General features: G+C 35.4%; 1 protein-coding gene across 1 annotated transcript in view; it reads right to left on the minus strand.

The window, feature by feature from the left end:
• Window positions 1-436: 436 nt before the first annotated feature.
• The window catches only part of hk2 (hexokinase 2), a 46281-nt gene continuing 28025 nt past the window's right edge, over window positions 437-18692 (minus strand). Inside the window, exons 11-19 of the mRNA XM_016291276.1 lie at window positions 13677-13981; window positions 11321-11469; window positions 10633-10752; window positions 9307-9402; window positions 9007-9106; window positions 7572-7755; window positions 4735-4890; window positions 4075-4311; window positions 437-1033 (exon numbers count right to left, since the gene is read on the minus strand). Of these exons, the coding sequence (XP_016146762.1) occupies window positions 892-1033; window positions 4075-4311; window positions 4735-4890; window positions 7572-7755; window positions 9007-9106; window positions 9307-9402; window positions 10633-10752; window positions 11321-11469; window positions 13677-13981 (1489 nt within the window). The 3' untranslated portion in view covers window positions 437-891. The remainder of the gene's footprint in view (window positions 1034-4074; window positions 4312-4734; window positions 4891-7571; window positions 7756-9006; window positions 9107-9306; window positions 9403-10632; window positions 10753-11320; window positions 11470-13676; window positions 13982-18692) is intronic.

Raw genomic sequence — 18692 nt, forward strand, 5'->3', positions numbered from 1 at the left:
AGTCCAGATTAGATGACATCTTCTTGTGAAGCGAAAAGCTGCACGTTTGTAAGAAACAAATCCATCATTAAGATGTTTTAACTTTCGACTGTCACTTCTGCCACTTCTCCAATGAAAAAAGTCAATCCCCTCTTGTTCTCTCACATCAAAAATTCACCAAAATATTTGTTTAGAACTGTTTTGGACTGTTTTCACTTGTAAGCGAGAAAGAAATTATATGGATAGAGGACTCATATTTTAGCCAGAAGCCGTTTAAAGTTAAAAATGTCTCTATGGATTTTTTTTTTTTGCTTCACAAGATGTTAATTGATGGACTGGAGTGTTTTTTTCAGCTGTTTGGACTCTCATTCTGACGGCACCCATTCACTGCAAGAGGATCCATTGGTGAGCACGTGATGTAATGCTACATTTCTGCAAGTCTGTTTAGACAAGCTCATCTACATCTTGGATGGCCATGAGGGCAAGTAATTATTTTTAGCACATTTTTGTGTAAACTAGTCCTTTAAAATGAAGAGTTCACTTCAAAATTAAAATTCTGTTTACTCCCCTACTTCACAGCTCAAGTGGTGAACAAAATCTCTTCGTGCTTACTTGACAGTACAGTAATTCAAATCAGTAACAATACATATTTTATATATAATAGATATATATAATAGTTAGTTTTTCTTCTGCTTGATGTTTTCCCCTTTTCTATAAACAATACCCTACCAGTATATGCCAAGTCCTTGCAATGAATGACCTAAAGGATAAAATGGAACAAAAATAAATAAGATACATTCTTTTACAGACAGGAGTGTTGTTTCAGTAAGGTCACATTGTGGCACAAAAAAAGGAAGCTCATTGCGTAATTTCTTCCTCATCTTTTTCCCTTTATATTATTTTGTTCAGTCACTACTTTCCAGCATCTCTTAATCGACAAGCCACAGCCGTGATGAGGGCAGCACCTTTTCCGCTGCCATCTTCTGATTGGATGAGAGTAACCTCACAGTTGGGCGTCAGGTCTCTTAAGGTCTCCCGCATAATGGTAGCAAAGCTGAGGAGACAAAAGAGGAGAGCCAGTATGGATGAACAACAGGACTTACTATATTTCAGCTTTATTTATATAAAAAAAAAAGAAAAAAAAAAAAAGATTTTTGATAGCTTTCTTTCCAGGTAATAATAACAACACAGAACTCAATCTAATAGCCTGACAAGCCGTTTTCTTTTTCATGTTGACTTATTTCCTATTGAAAAAGTTGTTGAGGCAGAATATACCAAATAGCTTATCCCTTTTTTAATAGCCAATAGTCTTTAATTTGTTCTTTGTTCCAACAGACTAAAAGTGTGAATAAAGCTGAAACGGCCAAATCAGGGTATATGCTTGGCTTCCTTTCGCTAAAGTGAAAATCGAAACTCATCTCAAACTCCCTTTATTTCAAAGGAGAGTAGAAGTGTTTTTTTTTTTCTGTTAAGTGGTTGAAGAAAAAAAAAGTCCCACTACGAGCCTTTGCATGATACATTTTCACATCAAATGTGTGCCAAACTTTTGCTACCATATTCAATACTGTTTTTTCAGCATAAAACACTGTCATTTTTGATTCATAAAATGACTCTTTTCAAAAGTGACTCTCAGTAAGGTAGGCGGGGGGCTTCTGAAAACAAACAGGACTTACTATATTTCAGCTTTATTTATATAAAAAAAAAATAATAAAAAAAGATTTTTGATAGCTTTATTTCCAGGTAATAATAACAACACAGAACTCAATCTAATAGCCTGACAAGCCGTTTTCTTTTTCATGTTGACTTATTTCCTATTGAAAAAGTTGTTGAGGCAGAATATACCAAATAGCTTATCCCTTTTTTAATAGCCAATAGTCTTTCATTTGTTCTTTGTTCCAACAGACTAAAAGTGTGAATAAAGCTGAAACGGCCAAATCAGGGTATATGCTTGGCTTCCTTTCGTTAAAGTGAAAATCGAAACTCATCTCAAACTCCCTTTATTTCAAAGGAGAGTAGAAGTGTTTTTTTTTTCTGTTAAGTGGTTGAAGAAAAAAAAAAAGTCCCACTACGAGCCTTTGCATGATACATTTTCACATCAAATGTGTGCCAAACTTTTGCTACCATATTCAATACTGTTTTTTCAGCATAAAACACTGTCATTTTTGATTCATAAAATGACTCTTTTCAAAAGTGACTCTCAGTAAGGTAGGCGGGGGGCTTCTGAAAACAATGCTTAAAAGCACAACATGTTCCTCCAGGGAGGTTTTTTAAGGGTTGTTTGAGTGACAGCTTGACAGTATACGGTCACTGACACTTTCATCAAACTGTTAGATAAACTCAGTCTGTATATGGAAAAATGCTATTCTACCAACTTAAGCATCATCAACCTGGTTCACACTAGCTAGGATAAACTGGCTTTGATAAGTACAGAGAAACTACAAGATAACACATGATTAAAAAAATGTAATATAATAATACTTAAAAATTAATTAAATTAAAATTAGTGTTATGACTACAGAAAACAGAGAAACCAGGGGGAAAAAAGCCTGTGGTGCTCCATTCAACACCCATAATGATGATCATAGTGATTTCAAACTATGCTGCACTTTATCTATCTGCCCACTGTCATATTCATGTCATTTTTACTGTGTGCTGCATGTAGAATGAGTGTTACCTTGGCTTTATTTGAAAAAAATATGATTCCCAATGCACACAAACTTCCCAGATTACTGAGTGCCCTGTTTATAATAGGATTACAGAATCAAGAAGTTGTCATCTAAAGTATAAGAATGTTTATTTTACACATGTATTTTTTTACATTAATTTTCAAATTATTTAAAATGTCTTATATATATTTACACAGGCTGTCAAAACACCAATATCGATCGACCACTAGGTAAGTTGTAGAAAGAGTACACACTGTTTAATTGCATGTACTGCTAGCTTTGTAACAATAAAAAGCTGGTTGAAAATCAGCAAATCTGCTTTAAGAACAGCAGTTTTATCTGAGTAAGTAACATGTTCTACTGTTTAAAAGTTTGGGGTTGGAAACGTTTTTTTTTTTTAATGTTTCTAAAATGTCTCTTATGCTCACTAAGGCTGCATTTATTTGATTAAAAAAATACAGTAAAAACAGTAAAATTGTGAAAAATGATTACAATTTAAAACTTTCAACAAATTTTCAATTTGAATATATTTTAAAATGTAATTAATTCCTGTGATGGTAAAGCTGAATTTTTTTCAGCATCATTATTCCAGTCTTCAGTGTCACATGATCCTTCAGAAATCATTCTAGTATGCTGATTTGCTGCTCAATTAAACGTATCAATTAAATTATTTAATTATGTTGAAAACTGGATTTTTTTCAGGTTTTTAAAAAGGTCAATAGAACAGCATTTATTTGAAAAGAAATCTTTTGTAATCTTATCAAATTTATTTAATGTCACTTTAATCAATGTTTTTGTCAAATAAAAGTATAAATTTTCTCTTTAAAAAATGGACTGACCCTTAACTTCTGAACTGTAGAATGACTTTTTTCTATTAAACTAAAAATTGGAGTTTGTAAAAAACAAAATCTAAATAGAACCTATAATTGTGCACAACTATTTTTATCTTGGAAGAGAGAGTGCCTAGATGAGAGATCAAGCGTCTATGACAGCTTTGCTAGAAAGCGGTACTCTGTGAGAAATATTGCTATATACAAGCAGCCTTTTTCAGCAAATGTAAAGGGATCATTGATTTTTAAAGATTAATCCGTTTTTACGGAGACTCAGGTGAAAATACTATAGGCAATCTAGGAGCATATAATTTATGGCTCAGATTTAACAAATACATTAACAAAGCGTCATGGGTACAGATAATTGTACACTGTCATGTCATGTCAGGCTATTGTGGCACAATTTTTCTTCCCTGTCATTAGCTAATTTTTTTCCTCCTCTCACAAAAGCCCACATGCTACATGTAGAATGACAACCTATAGTTTGAAAACCACTAATTTAACCAAATCTCAATTATCAGTGGCAAGTATTATCTGCAAAAGAGATTCACGGTCTCGTTTTCGCTCTTATCCCAGCATCCTGCTGAGACGCTACTCACTGTGGGTGAAGTTTGTAGAGCGTGCCGTCCACTCCTACGGTGATGCTGAGTTTCTCAAGGCCACGGTTCAGTCGTATCTTGTCAACCACAGCCGACAGACCGGCTCCGCACAACTGGGCTGCTCGTTTGGACACTACGCTGCAAACTTCCTTCACAAGGATACTGTCGTCACACGTACTGCTGGTCAAACCCAGGTGCTGCAGGATGGAACGAACTTGCCTCAGAGCCAAACGATCGCTGCAAGAAAGAGCCCGATTGATTATGTTGACTAATAATTAATAGTCACAGAACAAACTGTATAGCATATCTCCTCCTACAATTTTAACTAAATCAAGGGTTAAAAAAAACACTATGGCTGCATTTCTTCCCCAAAGGACACAGATGGAATATAAATAGCATAGATATGCAAAAACATGCCAAATCCAGCCAAAGTTTATGGGTGGTCCTTGGTTGGAATATTACCTTATGATTGAACAAAAGAAAATAACACAAATCTAATTAAATGTGCCAAGATGCCTTAGGCTTATCGAATAATATTGGACATAATTAGTGTGCTTAGCATTTAAATATCATCTGAAAGAAAGCAGAAGGCCCCTGAGGCTCAGATACCAATGTTACCAGAAGCCAATGTCTGGTGATGGATTCTTCTCACACACACACCTCTCAATCTGCGACAGGAACTTGGTTTCGAAGATGCCGCGAGTTTTCAGTCTCTCTGAAAGTTTGCCACGGAAAAGCAGGCCTTTGGCAGTGAAGTCCAAGAGGACATTTCTGACGATCTCGCCAAGATACATCCCGCTGATCATCTTCTCATACCTGAAAAGTGACAGAAAGAAATAAGGAAATTAATCATCGTCCCTCAATAATGCATGAGTAAAAAGTACACACTTTTGAGACCATCCTGGGACTTATGGGCATACTCTTTTCAACATACTATGATTTGGGACACACTTATTCTAATCTCACACACTATTTAGGATGGATAGTATGAACATTGGGACGCAGGGCTTGATTAGCTGGCTCGGATGTGTTTGATTAAGGTTGAAGCGGAACTCTGCAGTATGGTAGCTCTCCAGGAGCAGGGTTGAAGACCCCTGTTAAAGATATTTGTTGATACAGCATTTTACTACAAAACTCAAAATAGCCGACACCCAAAAAGGCATAGAAAAATTTAGTATCGTTTGATTCGGTATGCCGTTACGAATCTAACGAGCTCAATTTTTTTTATTTTTGGCCAAACTGCTCAGCAGTTCTAAGCTGAAATGTCAATTTTTTATATATTTTGACCAGTAGGTGGCGAAAACTACTCCGGTCATGCTTGTTATAACAAATAACAAGTTTAGTCAAAATCCACTAAAGCGGAGATATAGCCTCATGTCCATTTTTTTTCACTAACTTTGTCAAATTCGTTAACGCAGTTTAAGAAAACAGCTTGGTATATCAAAAAGCTTTTGATAACTTTTTGCCAGAATGCTCTGAAGATGATCTGAGCCAATTTTGGTGAAAAGTTCGAAGGACTAGTACAGAACAGTAGTGTAGTGTGTATAAAAAAAACTGTTGTGAAGTATGCTTCAAACAAAAGGGATCTCAGAACACCTAACCAGGATGCTCCTGCTGTCCAAAAATGTGTGATGTTCACCTAGATTTTTCACAGCACTACTAGCAACAACACTGTGTGTGTGCAAAAAAAGGAATAGCAAATCAACATCAAATCACATCCCTATCATAATGTATGGTGGTAGAGGCCATCATGGTTTGTAGCTGTTGGCTGCCTCGGGGCCTGACAGCTTGCTATCGTCAATGGGAAAATTCTGAGTTTATCAGGACATTTGGCAGGTGAATGCAAGGCCATCTGTCTGCCAAATGAATCTCAACAGAAGCTGAATGATGCAACAGGACAACAAACCAAAGCTCATGAGTAAATCAACAACAGAATGGCTTCAACAGATGAAAATACACCTCCTGGCATGGTCCAGTCACTCCAGAGTCCTGACCTCAAGCTGACTGAGATGCTTTGGCATGATCTCAAAACTGCATTCAGACCACACATCCCAAGATTACTGCTCAATGAGCAGTATGAGTTTTGTAGAACTCAATGAGTTTTGTAAAGAGGAACAGGGCAAAATTCCTCCTGACTGCTGTGTAGATCTGATCTGCTCTTACAGGAAACATTTGGTGGAGGTTAATGTTGCCTATTATTGAATACTGGTGGAGGACGGCAAATCTGTTATTGAATGCAGGATGAATAAAGGTTGACAGATTTTTTGATTTTTAAATTTAAGCAGGTGGTGTTGTAACGACTGATGAGCAGATCAATTTATGGTCAAATCCATGGTTTTCATGGTTCTATACTTTTCCTGCAACTGTAAATAAAATGACAAAGGAAACTAAATAATGCACTCATGGGACATGTCACCTAAATTAATACATGACCATTAAGTGGCATGATTTCTTTCTTGATTGGAATGCAAACAGAAACATTAGCTGGTAATTTTCCTCTCCACTGTTATTTATAAAGCTCCAAAAAAGGCAAAAATGTTAAATATTAAATATTTTTAATGGTATTTTTAAATATATATATATTTTTTTTATGGTATTTTAAATTACATTTTAATTTAAAAAATATATTTTATCATTAAATTAAATTAATTTTAATTTAAATAAATTCAATATTTTTACTACCGAGTTCATTATAATTAAAAAAATAATACAACCTAAAAAAAAACATAAAACATAACACAAAATGACAAAGTCATATGTAAGAAAACACACTGGAAGATACACCAGGGATTAGCTGAAAATCTTGCCATTCCCATTCTCGTATCTCTTTCACCTTTGGGTTTAATGTGCACTAGTGTGAATTAGATTTGATGGTAATGGTGAGATTTTAAGGGGTTTTGCTTGTTGTGTCTTGCCCATTTTTATTGCATGGAAAAAAGCATCTTGAATCCTTTAAAACATTTCCTTTTACGTTCTGTGGAAAAAAAGAAAATCATACATGTTTCAAATGGCATAAGACTGTCTAAATAAACATGTGTCAGTAAACTACTTCTGTGATGGGAGAACGCAAATGTAAAAATGGGTTTTCAGTTTGGACTTGAATCTGACTGATTTTGGGACACATCTGAGAGCTTCTTGAAGTAGGTTCCAGCTGCGGGCAGTTTAGTAGCTAAACGCTGTTTCATCATGTTTGAAAAGAACCCTAGGCATTGCACTAAGCTGACCTGAATCGAATGATCTAAGTGGTGCATTAAGTTTAAATTCGGCAAGCATATCCATAATGAGTCACCTATAAATAAGTAATAGCACTTTAAAAAAATCTATTTAATGTGTGACTGGAAGCCAGAGCAAAAACCTGACGTCTGGGTTGATCCTGACCAGCATTCGTGTTTGACCTGCACCATCCTGGGCCTCAAATCTGAAACCCCATTAGACATGCCAACATTTCTCTAACGGGAAGCTGACATCGCATGAAGTATCAAGATTTGAACTCTCACCGCTGTTTCCCAGGGTAAGTGGACTGGTCATCCACCGCTCGATCAAACTCTGTGCACAAGTCATCCAGCTCCCCGCGGTCCCCAAACGCTCCCCACTCCATGTTCACACACATACGACCCTCATCTCCATCCACCAGCTCAACGTTTGACATCTCCTCCATGTAGCATGTGTTAGTCCCTGTGCCTACAGGATGAAGACAGAAACGCACTGAAGCATGCAGTTCACAAATACAAATACACTCTCTCACACATAAATATCAGGAATGATATCAGATGCTGTACACAAATACATTTACAATGTCCCCGAAAATTATCTAAGATATCAACACTAAACTTAAAAATATAAAATACCAGAGGCGGCATTTAATTTGACAAAATAACAGAAGTACAGGTCTGAATCAAAATACTTTTGACAATTGAAAATGAAGACAAAAAAAAAAATATTTGAAAACCGGTGTGACTTTAAAGGAACTGACTTCATACATCCTCTAAAAATCACCTTGACACCAAGTGCTTAAGGCTACTTGCTCAAAAATGTGAAGAATGTCAAATACTACTACACACACACACACACACATATATATATATATAATTATATTTCTGAATTAATTATTATTTGTTTTATATATATATATATATATATATATATATATATATATATAACTCTAATTATAAAAATTAAGATATAAATGTATTACATTTGTAAATCAAATAATGAATTTGATCATTCTGTGCCTAATAATTATTTTATTTTACACTGTAAGTTACATTATTAATATCTATGTCCTAAATTATTCACTTTAAATTGTTAAATCCTCAAGCTTTTATTTTATAGGAATACTGGTGAAATACTGTAAACTTTTATCCACAGAAATGTTGGAAACTGTGCAAAATAAAAAAGTGTGAATGAAGTAATTCTTAAGTAAAGAAATAAGGTGAACATAACACATACTGCATTCCCAAAATGCATGTGAAACTGCAGTTCAATGGAGTTCATGAAAATCAGCATTTACTGTGAACCGACACTGAAAACATGGAAAGCCCTGTAACAGTTCCACTCTGAAACACGCTGCAAAATAGACTAGTTAGAAGTTTTTTTTTTTATTAAATAGCGATGTTTGATTTGATTATCCCACTAAGCTAAACTGCAATTTCAGTTCTATTTCAATTAATTGTACAGCCACATTTATTTATTTTAATTTTAAATTTGATTTAATTATTTGCTTTTCATCAACTCACACAACCCCTGCAGTTCCCTCAGGAACCCCCATTTGGTAAACCGTGCTCTAATGCTATGACATGCATATTTAAATTAAGAAGACATAGGAATTTAAATGTATATTGAGGCAACTAGACAATCACTAAATCTTATGAACCATGAAAGTCATCTACACAAACTAATCAGATGCACGGAGGCCAAGAAAATCACACTCACCGACAATGAGCCCCACTTCACACTGTGGGTCCTCGTACCCACATGTCATCATTGTGCCCACGGTGTCATTCACCACAGCTACCACATCCAAATCAAATTCCTTTGAGAAAACAAAAGTAGACAGACAAAGAGAGAGGGATTACCAGCAAGGCAAAGCAAATGAACCATGACTGCCTTTCAGGACACGATTCATCTGACTGAACATCTACTAATTACATCTTGCCATAAAAGACAAGAGTAATTGTGGCTAATAAGTGCAGAAATTGCTTTTGCAGCACTTTAGTGGGCGGTAGTGCTGACCTCACTGCGATGGATGGCGTCTTTCAGCAGCGCGGCCACATCCTCTCCCTCACACCCGGAGGCCTTGAAGCCCTTCGTCCACTTTATCAAGATACCCTGTGAGGAAGACAGATGGGAATATAGTGGACACAGGACAACATTGTAGATAAATGGTTCACTGCTTTCATTGCTTCTGTGTTTGTAATTTCAGAAAAATACACCCAGACATTAGCTAAACCTGAGGGACATCATCTTAAAGAAAAATTGTTTATAAAAGAGTAAATAATATCTGTGCCACTTTCTATAATAGGGTACAAATTGATGTCCCATTAAATTTTTTTTAAAAGCAATATAGGTAGGAACCCCACCACTAATGGTTTATGGTTTAAATGACCTTGGTCATTTAAATGGTTTAAATGACCTTAGCATGAAAATTTGTTTGTTTGAAACTACCCTTAAAATAATGATTTTGACTTCTCACATGAGAGATCTTGATTACTTTCTGTAATCCAATCTTTCTGACAACAATTACACAAATGTCAACATTTGACAATAATTGTTAATTGTTACTGTTATTTTATTGTAAACACACACAAAGTACTGTGTATGTATATATATATATATATATATATATATATATATATTGTGACGAGCGTCCCGAGCTCACATCAGCGTTGCCCTGGAAAATGGAAGAGGAACACCTCATCACGGGCTGATCGGTCACAGCTGAGAGTCATCAGCCCGCGGCCAGATAAGCCGCGTGAGGCCCGACGGAAGGGAAGGACATACTCTCCCAGAAGCTGAAGTCTAACGTGTTCTCTCCTTTACATTCCAGAAACCAGCCCGTGACCAAGCAGCCCAAACACGAGCGCCGCACGGACTCACCGACACTGGAACTCGCGCACGGAGAAGCACCGACTCACCTCAGGACACCGCACTCACTTGAGCACTTTACCTGTGAATAAATCCACCCTCCGGGGTATTTATTTGAGCTCTCCTTGTCGCATGTTCCTTCCACCCCGTTACAATATAAATATATATATATATATACACATACACACATCATCGTTAATATTAATGACAGATAAACAGATGATACATATGACACATAATTTAACATTGAAAAAAAAAGTTGCATTTCAATTAATCCTTTGATTTAAAAAAATATATATAATAAAAAAATGTATGAGTTTAAGTCCCATTTTGTACCCTATTTGTAGAAGCACACTTTACAGTGCTAAAAATCACCGAAAAGTCTTATTTACCTACATTTGAAAACAAAACAATTCTATAGTGTGTCCTCATTTAGATAAGCAGAGATGTCTATGTGAATATGTGTGGACTTACCTGGTCCAGTCGGGTCTGATGGCAGGGAAACGAGAAGGTAAAACCCAGAGGCAGCGATGCCCCCTTCATACCCATATACTCCAGGAAGTCAGCAATACAGTGCACTATGTGATCAAATAACTGCAGAGGACCATTCACGCACAAACAGACACACACACACACACACACACACACATACACACATATACACAAAGGTGAAGATAAAGGATCATTCATGCACAAAGTGCATTATCTAGGATATGTGCTTATCAAAACGAGCTCAACAGCAGTCTCACTGGAAACCACACAAGTACAAGAAAACAGGTTATGCTGCAACACGTGTCTGGATGTGCAGTTTCATCCTACTATACACCACTATGTATGCAGCTGGAAGCTGGATCGTACTGCTCGAGTGCTGTGCGGTGACCACTTTCAAATAAAGTGCAATTCACATTCAAAAACATGGATAGCTTTACTTAGGAGGTCACATAGTATGTCTAGTGCGCTTATCCTGTAATCCAAGACACACAATACCATCATATATTAGGGCCATTTTCAGTTAAATTTGGAAGCTCAGTTAAGAAAAAAAATAAAATCAACAATTTTTCCACTGCAACGTAATCATCATGCAAATGAAAGGAATCCACCCTGTACCCAATTCGTATCTTGAATGGGTGTTAATGAAGTGGAGTATGATTAGAGGGCATACCTCCTCGCCGGTGCCCTGGGTAATGTCTTGGGGGATGGTGTAGATCTTATTATGCATCTCCACACTCCGTCTTTTCCCACTTCGAACGCGCACCAAAAGCACCCTGAAGTTTGTGCCGCCCAGATCCAGGGCCAAGAAGTCGCCACGCTCTGTAGAACATTCACAATAGATTCAGAAACCGTAACAATTTCTCTCATACACACACACACACACACACACATTACAACACACACTCTCTCGTTCAGACACGCACCCACACACCAATCAACTTTCTGGACTGTTTTGGAACGATATAGTTACATAGGTAGTATGGAGTAGATACAGAGGGGTAATTGATTTGTATCTCATAACAGTGAGGGTTTTACATATACTAAAGTTTATCTTTTTTTTTGCCCTATATTGGTCAATAAAGTTTTGGCCCTACAGTATATTTAGATTAGTCACGATTCTTCTTTTGTTTCTCCATCTCACTTGCGTTTTAGCTGTATCAGCGCACTAACAAGGGGCTTCAAAAGTCTGAGACCACAATGAAAACAGAATTTGTATGTAAACGTGCAAATAAAGTTTTAGAATAAAATAAAAAAAGAAACACTTTTAATATAAAATATGAATAAGACATATTTAAGATCACTAAGTAAGTACACTAACAGACTCATCAGAAAGGTTTGGGTTGGCAAGAGATTTTTGGAAAAAGTCTGTATTTATTGGATAAAAATACAAAACATTTAAATTAGTTTTAAAATGTAATTTATTCCTGTGATGGCAAATCTTAAATTTCAGCAGCACCTTCAATGTCACTTGATCCTTCAGAAATCTTCATTCAGATCCCACACACACACACACACACACACACACACACATATATATATATATATATATATACATATATATATGTAGAGACAAACACACAAAACAGCAAGTATGTGTATTTATGTATGTGTACTGTATATATAAATATAATTACACACACACACACATGCATACATAAACGGTATCTGCTCACAGTTTTATACGATTTGTCTCTGCCCACAAAAACAATTATGCATGGAAAACATTCTCAGAAATTGACGTCATTCTAAGCAAGCTTGAATCAAAATATGATGTATTATGCAATGCAATTTATATTCAAACACTTTCCCCATCTTCCTTGATTTTTTTGGCAAGATGGAATGACATTTTATATATATGTAGAGACAAACACACAAAACAGCAAGTATTTGTATTTATGTATGTGTACTGTATATATAAATATAATTACACACACACACACATGCATACATAAACGGTATCTGCTCACAGTTTTATACGATTTGTCTCTGCCCACAAAAACAATTATGCATGGAAAACATTCTCAGAAATTGACGTCATTCTAAGCAAGCTTGAATCAAAATATGATGTATTATGCAATGCAATTTATATTCAAACACTTTCCCCATCTTCCTTGATTTTTTTGGCAAGATGGAATGACATTTTATTTTGCATGCCCATTTGTGATCTGATCTTCAAAGCGGTTTCTGTTATTTGCTTCCACGAAGCACACAAACATTAATTTTCACAGCTGTTTTCATATCACATTTTATAGTGGCAACAACTGTCAATGGGTTTCAAAGAGAACAAAAAAAACAAAACAAAAACTGATGCATCAAATCCACCACAGCTTGTACAAAGTCCACATGCATGTCCAGAATTCAAATATTTAAAAAAATAATAAGAAAAAAACATAAGCACGAAAGAAAGAGATTGTTTAGTTCTTTAAGAAAAAAAGAAAACAAAAGGAAGAAAATAAAGCTATACATTTTCTTTAAATAAATAAATGTTATGATGGTGTTTTTGAATCCTGAACGGTTTACAGTAATTTCCGGTCTGTTCTTCATACTTGGCTATATCATATTATATGATTCAGTATACCTATATCATATAACATATGACTTCAGGAATATAGTGCATGAGTCATTTGGAGCACAATTATGGTGCTTTCATGCTCATTATGAACTGTTGCTCTATGAAAAAGTGCAACATAAGGGAAAAGGTATAAAACATTTCTACTTTCACAAAAAACACTGTTTTGTACAGAGCCCATAAAGTGACATGGTGGTGGGAGGAAATTTTTTTTTTAATCTTTTGCATTCTCTCGCAAAATATTTGTGTTCCCCCGAGATACTTTGCGTTCACCTGGGGGGAATGCAAAAGATTTGAAAAAAAAATTAAAAAACTTTTCCTCCCACCCTGTATTTTTCCAACACCATGTCCCTTTAGGGGCTCTGTAGTTTTGGAACATGAGGGTGAATAAAAGATGATAGAATTTACATTTTGGGTTAATTAAAATAAGTTAAAACTCTGTGATTCTCACTCTAACCTGTTCCATCCGGTGTGGAGCGTACAAAGGTGGGCAGCATTTTGACAGTTGCCGTGGCATGTGTTTTTTTAGCCAAGCCTCGGTTCATCTCCTCCTCCATTCTTTTCTTCACCTCCAGGAGTTGATCCCGACTGAGACGCAGTGTGTTCAGAATACGCTGACGCTCTGCATGCTGCTTTGCCAATCGGTGTGCCACAGCTGTAACCATGGCAGCCCCCTTACCGCTGCCATCCTCAGAGCGCAAGAAACGCACGTCACAGTCAGGCACCAATAACCGCACCATCTTATTCAGTCGGCGGGCAAACCTTCAGGAAAAAGCCAGAGAACAAACAAGTGTGTGGGTGAGAGAGAAAAGGGCCCAAAAGCAAAGAAAGAACAAGCAAGCAAAAGGTGAATGATGCACAAAAGGAGAAGGAAAAGGTGGGGCACAGGGGAAAAAAATAACGTTAGTTTATAACAAAATAGGAGGTTGAGTGGTACATTTAAAAATCGGAGAATTACTACTCTGGGCAGTGACGCAATGTTTGCAATTGTAGTTTGGTGATTCTTCACTTACACAAATTACATAATAAACGATTCAAAAAAATATATAAAAATAGCATGAACGTTAAACATTTATCATGTCCTGGAGGTTCTGATCATGGCCTTCATCAGACTACAAGTGGTTTTTGAAATAATGTGTGGTGGTGTGGATTTGTGGCATTTTGTGTGATGGTAATGACATTTTACATTTTTGTAGAAAAAGTAAGCCTTGGTCTTACATTACATTACATAAAACAAAATAATGAATTTTAATAAATTAAATTTACTTTTTATTAAATAAAATAAAACGGTTAAGTCTAATAAATTATAATACAATTTAATAAATAAAATTTTAATTTAAAATAAAATAAAATAAAATGTTATTTAAAAAGTGTAATAAATTATAACAATGTAATTTAATAAAATGTATATTTTATCAAATAAAATAAATAACAAAAAACAAAGATATAATCAGTCCTTTAAAACTATACTGATTCAGCCTAGAGGACAAAAGGTTTTGAACATGATTACATAAATTTCCTTACTGTGAAGAGTTATTTTCAGAACATATGATTCAATAACTCATTTAAATTAGTAGAAGCACATGAAACTGGAATGAAGATATTTTGGGCAAAAAAAAAGTCTGTTGTAGATCTGCATATAGGGGTAAAAACTTCACAGAGTATTTCTTCATTTCAGTCTCGTTATTGTTGACTTTCCCTTTAATGAAATCTGTCAAAACTTGAAAAGTTGTCAACTTTGCTCTAAATCTACCTGCAGCTCATGCCTCACATACAGTATGTGAAGTCATTCATATTTTTGACGTTTCACAACGTAACAAACCCAGAGCTTTTAAATCAGAAAAGAATATTTGCCTCTAGATACAGGTGCCACAGAAACGTATCACAACCTAAATGAAGCTCACTCAATGATGTCTGTGCACATGACTGGCTTGAGGTGGCACTTGTACACAGCGAATCAACACAGGCGCATCTTGAGAGAGAAGTACACTCGTCTCTGAGAGTGCCATCCACACCTTCAGGAAATTTTCAGAACGTGATGTGTTTCTACGAATGCATGAGTTAGCAGCCTGGGTGAGGAAAGCTGTGAATCCAAGTCATGCTGGACTAAAATAGACCAACTAATTAAAGTTGATGCTTGCAGTTAGCTTTAATTTCATAAAACATAAGCCATGCAAATAAGTAGTCTGTACAGCACCGAGGTAAAGTTATTATCGAAAGTATTACTAAATAAACATCTCCGAAAACTTAATGCTGTTGAAGTCTCACAGCAGGGCTTAAAAACAAAAGACATGCAATATTAAATACATCATTTTATAAGTACAGTACAATTCTGCCATTTATCTTTTAAAAGTATAATTTTTACATGTACTAAATATTTCTTAAATATTATTATATAATATTTATACTTATCATATATTTTATATGTAAATTATAATTTTACCATTTATAAATTTGGTATATATGTATGCATGTGTGTATGTACATATTTATATAAAATACACATACATACATATATTTTATTTCAATTATATAAATATAAATAAATATGCATTATGCAGAAAAAATTACGACACAACATAAATTTTTTGTCAGTTTTAACCCACTGAAAGTACCAAGACTACCTCAGCATGACAAGTCTAAAACATTGACAAGCATGATTTGCAAACAAATGTCACGAAACAAAGTTTGCAAGCCATATAAATACATATGCATGATCAGAAAATCTAAGATGTAGTGCTGACCCAATATAACAAGACAAATGGAACAAAACTCTCTTCTATCGATATCGTTGCGTAGCACCCATTAGATGATCCCTAGCTAATTTTTCAGCCATTTTTCAGTCATCAATTTCCATAGTCATTGAGGAATCAGAGGGAATCGATGCATGAAGCCGCGTCTCAGCAGGTGGTTGTTAAAAGCCCTAGCAATTCAACTCCCTGCTGCGCGCTTATGGCCTTGCCAAACTCTCTGACAACATCCAGGAAGAATCTTTTATTGGTGAGATGGGCTTTCGGCAGCAAGTTTATGAAATGAACCTGTCCTCATCTAAAATTATGCCACAGTAATTATTCTTGGCCAGTGCCAAAGAACAATCAAGAACGATCAAGTGCAAACAGAACAATGCTTTTTTTTGTGTAAATCTTGTTTCAAGAATTACTTCTGAATCTGCACAAAAAGACTTCCTCAACAACCCCCCCCAAAAAAACAAATACACGTTTACAGGGTGTCACTTCTCAAGCTGCGATACATTGGTACCACACCATGCCATGGTATTCTTTGAAGTACATTAGAGTGCTATGTAAATACCATTGTATGTGAATATGGTAATCATTTAGTGCCATAAAAAGCACACATTGGTACTGGACACTGGACTCACTGTGGGTGGTTTTTGTAGACTGATCCATCCACGCCGACAGTGGTGCGCAATCTCTCTGCGGCTTTGTTATCTCGAATCTGCCGTAGGACAGCCGCTAGCGTGGCAGCACAGAGGTGGGCCGCACGCGTAGACACAATCTGACACACTCGCTGCGTGGCCACGCAGTCTTCGGGGGACGGGTCTAGTCCGAGTCCTCTCAACACCTGCTCTGCACTCACCAGACCCTCGTTATTCCTGCAGAAGAGAAAGTCATTTCTGATGAATTTGGAGGTTTGCATGAATATCACCTTAAGGGCAGACACTTGTACAACATCACTTGTCTTTAGCTGTTGCAAAATAGTTTGCTTTCATATTTTGAATGTTTCTTGGACAATTTTTAATTTTTTTTGGACATTATCATTCCAAAGTTTGGGTTCAATAAAATCTTTATTAAAAGAATTAAAAACTTTTATTCAATGAGGATGCATTAAATTGATCAAATGTGACATTAAAACAATTGGTGGCTGACTAAATACTTTTTTGCCCCACTGTATGTATGCATGTGTGTTATGTACATATTTATATAAAATACACATACATACATATATTTTATTTCAATTATATAAATATGCATTATGCAGAAAAAATTACGACACAACATAAATTTTTTTGTCAGTTTTAACCCACTGAAAGTACCAAGACTACCTCAGCATGACAAGTCTAAAACATTGACAAGCATGATTTGCAAACAAATATAAATACATATGCATGATCAGAAAATCTAAGATGTAGTGCTGACCCAATATAACAAGACAAATGGAACAAAACTCTCTTCTATCGATATCGTTGCGTAGCACCCATTAGATGATCCCTAGCTAATTTTTCAGCCATTTTTCAGTCATCAATTTCCATAGTCATTGAGGAATCAGATGGACATTATCATTCCAAAGTTTGGGTTCAATAAAATCTTTATTAAAAGAATTAAAAACTTTTATTCAATGAGGATGCATTAAATTGATCAAATGTGACATTAAAGACTCCTACAATTTTCAATTTCAAATAAATTTTCAAATAAATCAAAGGATCCTGAAAAATGTATCACGGTTTCCACAAAATTATTAAAGCAACCGTTTTCTACATTAATTTCCTTGTCACCAAATCAGCATTTTAGAATTCTTTCTGAATGATTTCTAATGGCTGAAGATTCAGTTTTGTTATTACAGATATACATATATTAAGTTAGAAATTATTTATTTTAAATTGCATTAATATTTCACTATAGTAATGTTTTTATTGTATTGGTGATCAAATTAATGCATCCTTGGTGAGCATAAGAAACTTTCAAAAACCAATCCAAAAAATTCTTACTGACCCTTTTTTGAACGGATCCAAAAGTCTGATATTCTCAGATCTAATCATACAAGAATGAAATCAGTCATTAGGTTTTATAGAAAAACCTTGTGATGTGTGTTTCTGTGTACTATTCTTGTTAAATAAAAAGAGCAACAAATAACACTGAAATCTCCAATCAAATCATTATGCTGATCTTATCTGTAATAAGTAAAAAATATTTCCACTTGTCGTCAGACTTTTGGATCCTAAAGTAGATATACATAGACACATATATATATTGTCCTTGGTAACAAAAATTAAAAACACAGTTTTTTTGGGTGATGTGATATGCCAAGATCGTGCATGCAAGCTAACATTATTACTTCAGCATCTGATTTAATTATATTTTCATTATCTACAATTAACAAATATTATAGATAATGAAAGCATGTGGCACATTCCAAGATGGCGGCATGTCTTTTTGTTGTGTTTGTTGAGCATGTGGTTGTCTAATTTTGTATTGTTTTCGTTTGTTTATACATTTTAAGACTCTACTTTTAGATATAAAAGAAGAATTCTAAAGGTTTTAGAAATTGAACAAGGGACCGTGTCAGATTTTGGACTTTCTGAAGCGGATCTTTCTCAACTGGATCTATGATGTGATCTCTTTTGGCCTTAAAGAGTATCGCACCTTAAGGGATGACAAAGACGGGCTTTGGATCTTCTGGAGCTTTTCCCTAATTCGGATCCATGATGTGAGATCGTTTGGCCTTGATGAGTACC

The sequence above is a fragment of the Sinocyclocheilus grahami genome, unplaced genomic scaffold, assembly GCF_001515645.1.
Source record: "Sinocyclocheilus grahami isolate Dianchi unplaced genomic scaffold, SAMN03320097.WGS_v1.1 scaffold269.1, whole genome shotgun sequence".
NCBI classification, from domain to species: Eukaryota; Metazoa; Chordata; class Actinopteri; order Cypriniformes; family Cyprinidae; genus Sinocyclocheilus; species Sinocyclocheilus grahami.